Consider the following 9,417-nt stretch of genomic DNA (forward strand, 5'->3'; position numbering starts at 1 on the left):
TAACCCGTCAAAACCCAACTTATTACTAACTTGACCTGAATTCAACCCGACCCGTTCCTAACCCGACCCGAATTTAACCTAACCTGTTACAAACCCAACCCGACTTGTTATTGACCTAACCCAAATTAAACCCGACTTGTTATTGACCCGATCCAAATTTTATTAGACTTATTACTTACCCGACCCAAAATTTCAACCCGATCTGTTACTAACTTGACTCGAAATTAACACGAATTGTTATTGACCCGACCTAAATTCAACCCAAATTGTTCCTGACCCGATTTCAAATCACCTTAAATGCAATTTAGACCACCTTATTATTGTTGATCAAAGCATTTTGTCTAGGGAGACCAAGTCGGTCCACGCCAGCAAAAGAAAGAAGCATCATCCTCAAATTTAAGAGTTAAATATAATATATATTTGTTGTATGGTCAAAGGAGATAATTATCTTCCTGAATTATAGACTATAGCTCCCTAGTATACTGTCATATATATTAAAGTCAAAGGAAATAATTAGCTTGATAAAAATGATAATTATCTATTTATAGTTAGTTGAACCCGAATATGACCTGACTTGGCCTGGAAATGACCTGACCTGATTGTAACCTGTAAATTATTGACTTGAACATAACCCGACTTGAATTCGAGAATGACCTGACTTGGAAATGACCCAACCTGATTATAACCCGCAAATTATTGACTTGAACCGAACTCGACTTGAACCCGAGAATGACCTGACCTGATTATAACCCGAAAATTGTTGACTTGAACCGAACCCGAACCAAACCCGAGAATGACCCGACCTGATTCTAACCAGAAAATTATTGATTTGAACCGAACCCGACTTGAACTCGAGAATTACCCTAACCCGTTTTAACCAGTGAAAACCCGAATTAAACTCGACCTATTGTTCACCCAACCCGAATGTAACCCGATCTGTTATTAACCTGACCTAAACCCGACCCAAACCCGATAAGAAGTATGACCCGACATAACCCGACTTAAGCATGACCCAACCCAAACCCGACCCGCATAGGTTATGGAATTAATCCGAATTGAACTGACCCGACCCAAACCCGATCCGTTTTACCGGAATTAATAGCTCTACAAATGTACATGAGCTAATCTCTGCTAATGTACAAATTACCTTCATTTTTTTTTTCTTTCTTTACTTCATACATAGACTCTCTATGATTGCCAATTTATAACTTAGGGATTTTAATATTCCCTCTAATCCCGAAAAATCGAATAGGAGATTCTAGTAATTATTCCCGCTATCTCTATTTGTTTGCCTTTTTTAAGGGCGCTCTCCAAAGATTGTCACATACCAAAAATGTCTATACAGGTAAAAACTTTACCCTTACAAAATTTATTAGTTTCATCACTTTTCTCCCTCATTAATTGCACTCAATAAAAATGTCTATAATATGGGGCAAATAACTAGAGACGGAGGTACAGAGTAGTAATTAGTTGGATCGAATGTCTTAACTACCATAAAAATAAAGTTAAGTGAGGAAAATACACCTAAATGACATTACATGCACTCATTTCCAATGTCTAAGAAGCATAATTGCTGATGTTACCGCATAACTAAAAATTCACATGATTTCATATCTTTTCATTTTCAACCACCATTATCATCATTTCATGCATTGCTATCATTATTATTCATTTTTCACTAGGTTCCACGAAGAAGGGTATATTTCACAATCACTAATCCTTTTAATTGAAATGGTACGGTGCAATGTTTGGTGCTTTTAAAGTTTATTGGCTGGTTTATTGGTTTAATTTAGAGTAATGTATCAGGACTCGATAGTTATGGGGTACCGGTGCATGATGGACGTATGTACAGTGGCGGATCCAGGAATCTGAAATAGGGGTAGCACTAGACAATAATAATAATAATAATAATAATAATAATAATAATAAAGTATAACATTGTTGTAACGTATCATAATATATAATCAGCCAAACATGGATATAATGCGTTATGTAGTCGTATAATAATTAACAATCAAATTTAGACATTTATATTGACAAGTTCAATTATATTGTGTCTCGTCAAAAAAAAAAAAGTTCAATTATATTGTGGATATCGATTATAATATTATAAACTTTCTACCTGTTTATTTTTTATTTTGTCAAAGTTACATATGAATTTATAACGAAAACTTTGGTATAAATTTTTCCTTGTGCACATATGCTAACGTAAAACTTTGAATGAAAATATCTTTAATAATTAATCTTATAATAATTGAATATTAAAGTAATAAATTTGACGATTCCAACAAGTACCCACATGAATTTATTTATTGTTATGTATAAATCACAAAATATTAGCTAAACTGAATTAGATAAATTATATAAAAAGTCAAAAAGTTTCATTTATTTAAACACAGTTGGAGTATGATTTTTTATATTTATTTCAGTGTAAATTTTCATACGATTATAAATAACATTTAATAATGGCCAAATAAATGCAATAAATATTATGTAATGAAAATGAGAAGAATATAACAGAGAGAGTATTTCATATTAACAAAGACTGTTTATAAAAAGTGTGAAAATGAAAAAAAAAATTATAAATGAAAATTCAATTGGGTTTAAAGCAAAAAAAAATGATGCTATGGGGTCTCGAACCCTGAACTTCTTAAACAAATATTGTTCACTCATCCAACTCCCTAACCACTGAAGCAATGCTAGAGTCATTTAACATTATTACAAATTATAATATATATACAGATATAAGGGACGCTTTTCCAGTTTTTTTTTTTCCTTCGTGGGGGTAGCACGTGCCCCCCGGGCGTCAACGTGGATCCGCCACTGCGTATGTATGTATGCTATTATGTTGATTGCAATGGTATTTGTTTTACTCCATGTCTCTGTTCCACCTAATAATATGATCACCATCGAGTCAAGGTCCTTAAAGATGTCGTGTTTATAAATTACGAAGTACTCCATTTGTCCCTTAAAGATTGTTTTATTTGACTTTTTACAGCCTCTAAGAATGTTTTACAAGACAAAACTCTCTAACTCCTGGTCATATGTATTTAAAAGTTTGAAATTCTAAAAGTAGGCACTGAAATGAATTTAATAAGCTAAGGTCCACATGATTATATAATGACTTATTATAATTGAGAAGATTCAAGATCAAAACTTTTAAAGTTTTGACCCATAAAATACAATGGGATAATATTTTAAGGATGAAATGAGTATTCCGTGTTATTTCAATTACAATTACAATTACAATTACAGTATACTTCATTATCTTCTAAAGTTCTAGTATATCTATAGACATAGGTTGACTCACTAATCACTAATTCACTATACATATAGTCTATAGATCGAGATAAGATGATATTGCACCAAGTTACGGCTAAAACATTACTTTACCAAAGGGTGGGTGGCAAGGCTGATTGCCTTATTGGCATGCATGTTATAAAAGCACAACCTTTTATTTTTATTTTTTTCCATTTGTTTGAATACAAACTTTAAATGCAAGTGAAGAATATGGAGAAAAAAAAAAAAAAAAAAAAAAAAAAAATCTTTGTTCCACAAATCACGCATGTATTAGAGGGTTATCTCGCGCTTTTAGAGGTCCCCTATTTACTGTGCTTTTGCTCCGGCCCCCATCATTTAAACTCAATAAAGATAATGTTACGCAACTAACCTTTAGTCCTTTATTACCCTTTCTAAAACTAAAGGAAAAATATTGCCTTTGCAAAAAATGTGTATTCTTTAGCTTGTCTTCAATTGGAGATGCTTCAAGGTGATTTATGGTTCAACAAGAGGAGGAGAACCTCCATCCGGATGCTACTTATGAGTTCTAGTAAACCAGTGTAAATAAGATACTCGTATCTCTTGAGTACACCCCCTAGGTATGTTCGCGTACAAGATTAGTGCTGCATATAAAAAGCTAAAAGTGAAAAGAATAGACAATAAATAAACATTTATTACACCGATTTACTTGTAAATTGTCGATAAATTTTCAACTTAATACTAAAAAAAGGAAGGATTTAAATGCTTAAGGGCCGCATGCATTACCGAAAAACAAAATTAGAATGATTTTTTATTTTTTTTCCTAGAATGAGCTTTAAAATTAAAAACTTTAAGTCACACACCATTTTATCTTTCTTTTGGGGAAGTTCAACTTGCATTCTTTTTGAATTTTGATTGTCTTTTATTTTGGCATAAAATGTAGCATATAATTAAAGGTATTTCTATCTCCACCTACGTACATTTTGATTCTCCCTAATTGTTCAAACTATGAGTACGTATTAGCAATTATTAAATATAATACTTAAAAAGTAAAGTACTTTTTTGAAATTCAGTATATCTTGATATAATGTTTTTTTTAGGGCAATATAATGTTAATCTCTTCAAGCATAATGTTAATCTACTTTAGTTTTAGTACTATTAATCTATTATCTTGCTCTGATCTTAAATTTCTCAATTTGAGTAAGACTGCACCTTTGATTAATTATCTGTTGAACATAATGAGTACTCCTAATACAAAGTAGGAAGTAATTATTTATAACTAATAAGGATTAAGGAGAGATCGAGCTACTTATTAATTGACCCAGTCAACTTAATTAATTAAATGCAGAAGATTTGCACATAATCCCCCCCTCTCCCCTTGGAGGGTTAGACCAATAAACGTAAAGTTATACACCCAAATGTAACACAAATGGTACTCCGTATCAAATTAGATTAATTAGCGGTGTGATTGTAGGCATTAAATGTGTACGCCACCAAAATAGGAGTCCATGCTCCCAAAATACCCACTTTGATAGTTCCATACCATTCCATAACATAACAAATTTCTTTGTTTAAACACAAAGGAGGTTGAAAGTGGGTCAGTGGGGACCCGACCCATTTAACGCAAAAAATCACCTTTCGCTAACAATCATGATGACCACACACACATCAATATAATTCATAATTCCCCTTTTATTTCCCCTACAATCACTCTCTCTTCATTCATTTGATCATCTCTAGTACAAACTTTACTACGTGTAAACTCTCTTTAAATTCCCACCATTTTTTACATCTTTTTTTGCTAAATCATTCTCTCAAATTTACTCTAGGAAAATATTTTTGTTTTGGAGGTTAAAATGGTGGTAAATGCAGTAGACTCAGCAACACAAACGTTGGATTACGAATCTGACCAAGAGTCGTACACGCTGCATGACCTAGGAGGGTCGAGTCCACGGGTTGTGGTGGATACATCCCCGCCTTTCATGTCCGTTGAAGAAGCCGTAATTCGGTTCGGGGGTCGTGGGTTTTGGATCCCCCAACCTTTACTTGCCGTTGATGCTGCTAATGCTACAACTGATGACAATTCTGTAAGTTTGCTTTTTATCATTAGATCAAGTTACACTTTTAACGTGACTATTATTTTATTTTTATGTTTCTTACTCGATCTAAATTTTACTGAACTTTTACCATACGTACCACATTACCAATAGGCAATAGCTAGCTGCGCTACTTAGCTATTTGTTTATGTTCTTTTTTTTGTCCTCTTTTTTTTTTTTAATTTTTTTTTATATCTAATTAAGTAGATTTATTATTTTTACTTGCTAATTACACCCCTTAATTAGTTAATTATAATGTTTGTGATGAAATCAAGAGAAATTTTAAATAGTAGTTAGAAGTAAGATCTGAGCTCTAAATCTCTAATAATTTATGTTGTTGAAAGTCAATGTGGACAGATATTTTGGACTGGGGATATTATCTTTTGTCCTTATCCTAGTTTGGTACGGAGTATATTCTAAAATCTTGACAGTTTCTACTATTACATCTCTATAGTTTTTGGAAGCAAGAAAACACTCTATAGTTAAATTGCATTTAAGTTGATATTTTTTACTATTTTTATACATTTTGATTAGTTGTTGGGTGAAGATTTTGCTAAGGCAATATTTATGATGTCAAGACAAATATAAAGGACCAATCTAGTTGTATTGATCCGAATTTTTTTTTTTTTAATTTTTTTTAAGGTAATCCCAAGACTTTTTTCGGTAATTTACGACACATTCATGATGACCTTAAAACCTTGATAAGAATTTATATATTTATCTAGGAATAAGGTGCACCTTTTCGCATAAAAAAGCTCTAATGCTTATTTATTCAAAAAAAAAAAAAAAAAGCTCTAATGCTTATAGTAGAGTATGTGAGTAGGAAAATACATAACGTGAGAAAGTGTATGTACATATAAATGTACCTAGATGCATTATATAGATGATATAAAACCTTGCTATGATGAGCATGTACAAAAAAAACTCTGATTAAAAATGATATGTTCAATCGTATTTTAATTATTTAAGTGAACTTTTAATTAAGGGATAATAAGTTAATAACAATGAGGATACACTATGTAAGAATTACCTGATTAATTAGAGTTCAGTAAGTACTTGAAGGGATAACTCATACTTGCATAGTGAGGACTATCACTATGTGAGGATCACATAACACCACTAGCCATTGTCTTTTTTTCGGAATAAAGTCCATCCGAGTTAAGTTGTCATATTATTAATTCAAATTACATATTAATATCGTCAGTGTAATAATAAATCGTATAGTATAAAGAGTGGAATAACTAAAGTCTAAAGTCAATTTGGCTGGTAATGATGAGGAGGAAGAAATTCAATTTTGTGAAAAGACTAAAAAACAAAAGAGAATGAATCCGTGTTATCCTTATAGTGGAATACACTGTATTTTTTGTAATAAAGCTTAAATGGACCAAAAACAAAAGGAACAAGCACAAATTTGAGGTTGGTAAGACTATTATGAAACTTTAAGAAAAAAAAAAACAAAAAGAAAAAAAAAGAAGACATAACATAAAGCAATATTTGGTTATTTGATAATTGAGACATTTTTTTGTAACTTTTCCCACTTAGATTCTCACTAGAAGATTTCAACAATGTTTTTCCTTTTTTTTTTAAAAACTTTTTTTTTTGAAACTCGTGATGACAAAATTTTTTATTTTATAAAGGTTAGATATAAAGGGGAGATTAGGATCATCATCTACTCGACAAATTATTTGGCTTTAGAAGTTACAATATTTGGCAAAATCATCCAATTTAAGGGGTTTTAACATTTTAGTTAGTCATTTATCTTGCATAGTAACATTTGTATGAAACTCTTAATGAAACTCTTAATTAATAACAACAAAAATGTTATCACATATATTTAGGACATAATTAAGCTATCCTTAAGTATATTCATGACTACCTAAATTTTCATGTCAAATGGAGCATGTTTTTTCAGTTTCTTGTAATCACTTCTTATTAGTATATTCTGATTGACAGCATAAACTTGATGAAAGAGCAGCAACAATGTTGAAAGATCTTCAAAGAAAAGAACAAGAAACACATGAAATCTTGAAAGAACTTGAGTTAACCAAAAGACTTGTAGAAGAGCTAAAGTTGAAAGTGCCAAAAGATGAAACTCATGTTCAATGCACATCAAACTCATGCTCGGGTTTTGAAAGGCAAGTATCCACCCCGAATCACGAGTATGTGAACAAGTATCCTGTTGATTTCACTGAACAGCCAACAGTCAAGAATGAAGAGCAATTGAACTTGTTTCCATCAACTGCTGCTGGACTAATTATGATGGAATTAAAGCAAGCGAAAAACAATCTTTATCAGAACACCAATGATCTTGCTGAACTTCGCGCTTCTGTTGAGGCTCTCAGTAAGAAAATGGAGAAAGAAAAGGCCTCAGTGGTATTGCAAAATTCGCGTACTGTCAATGAAGCAAGACAGGAAATGAAGGTCAAGAATGAGGTGGATAATATGGGTGGATCATTTAATCCGTTAGCAATATCAAGAGAGCTACGAGAGTTGAATTATGAGGCCGAGCAATTTATGAAGACAGCTGAAGCAGCAAGATCAGAAGTTCTGAAGGCAATGTCAGATGTAGAGCAGACGAAAACAAGCCTTAAAGTGATAGAAATGAGGTGGGTTGTAGCCAAGAAACTCGAGGATGCTGCTAAGGCGGCTGAATCTCTTGCTTTAGCTGAGATCAGGGCTTTATCGAGCAATGAAAGCATATCATTTGATAGTTACAATAATCAGCAAGAGAGAATAAGTCTGTCAGTTGAAGAGTATTCTGCATTAACTGACAAGGCTCAAAAAGCTGAAAACCTGTTTAAAAGAAGGGAACAGATAGATGCCTTCAGAAGGATTGAAGAAGCATCTGAGGAGAGACTAAGTAAGATGGGATTCAGAAACTCTTTACCTGCACGCCCTCGAAGGGATTCTAGGCTACTCAATTCAAATGATTACGAGTATTCCAGAAATATAAATGATCAATGTAAGCAGGCTGCTAGGCCTGCTACGACTTCAATAGGAGACATTTTGAGCAGGAAACTTGTTCTGAGGGATGATTTAGAGGTTGGCAGGCAGGAAGAAAGTGTTGGTGAGGGCAGGGGAGGGGGCGGGGGAGGGAGGCAAAGGGTGTCATTGAATCAAATGTTGCGACGACATAGAGGTGAATCAACACCGCCTCCTAAGAGAAGAGAGAAAGATGGTAATGAAGGGAAGAATTTCTTCTCCAAGAGAAAGGCTCTTGGGTTTGTGCATATTTCACTTCCAATGTCTAAGCAGAGTAAAAATAAGATTCAGAGTTTGAATTTTTGGCGAGGGGATGATGAATAGATCAACATTATTGTTGTTGTATTTCTTGTTCTGAATGACATATTCTTTATCAGCTTGTGTTTGTACTGTGTTCCTTATTGGTTGTGTGGTGTTTGTTCATGCTACTTATATGCTTATGTATGTAAAGGGGTTGCTATATCTGATTTGTACTTGTATCTGGAGTGAAAATTGATATCAGCCTTGTGTTATTTATGCCTGTATAACCTTTGCTCGAGTCAAATGTCAGCTGTTTATTTTGTTAAGAATTAGCTGTGTTGCGTTTCAATATCTCATGATTAAAGATATGACATGATTTTATAATCCAAAGAAAACTTGAATACTCTTTTTAATCGCTCAATCGTTATTATTCTTCTTATGTCACTTAATTGAAGTGGTGACTATTGAATAATTTAAACATAACTGACCTTTGAAAAGGTATTATGAGTGAATCTTTTAAAAAAAATGCTCATTTTTTATGTAAAGAAATGAGAAAGTTCAAAATTTAAAAACAAAATTGTTGCAAAATTGAAATACAAATCAGATTCATCACCTCAAATTCAATAGCAATACACTAATATCAATAACTCTAAATTGATCATCTAAAAATGTGACAAAAAATACCGTTAAATATACTCCAGATTCATTATATTGATCAAATAAAAACTCACATTTATTGAAGATTTCACAAAGAGAAATATAAACGATTTTCCAAGACTAATAGAAACAAGTTACTTCCTCCGGTAATGGTTAATTGCAACAAAGGGGTATTATTTGTAAG

The 9,417-nt window shown here is 32.6% G+C and overlaps 1 protein-coding gene across 1 annotated transcript; it reads left to right on the forward strand.

The window, feature by feature from the left end:
• The first annotated feature begins 4,946 nt into the window (after positions 1-4,946).
• LOC110733552 (WEB family protein At3g51720-like) lies at positions 4,947-8,874 on the forward strand. Its single transcript, XM_021913615.1, has 2 exons — positions 4,947-5,345; positions 7,308-8,874. The coding sequence occupies exons 1-2, from the start codon at positions 5,115-5,117 to the stop codon at positions 8,658-8,660; spliced, it is 1,584 nt and encodes a 527-aa protein (XP_021769307.1). The 5' UTR covers positions 4,947-5,114; the 3' UTR covers positions 8,661-8,874.
• The last annotated feature ends 543 nt before the right edge of the window (positions 8,875-9,417 follow it).

This window comes from Chenopodium quinoa, unplaced genomic scaffold, assembly GCF_001683475.1.
Source record: "Chenopodium quinoa cultivar QQ74 unplaced genomic scaffold, ASM168347v1, whole genome shotgun sequence".
Lineage (NCBI taxonomy): Eukaryota > Viridiplantae > Streptophyta > Magnoliopsida > Caryophyllales > Amaranthaceae > Chenopodium > Chenopodium quinoa.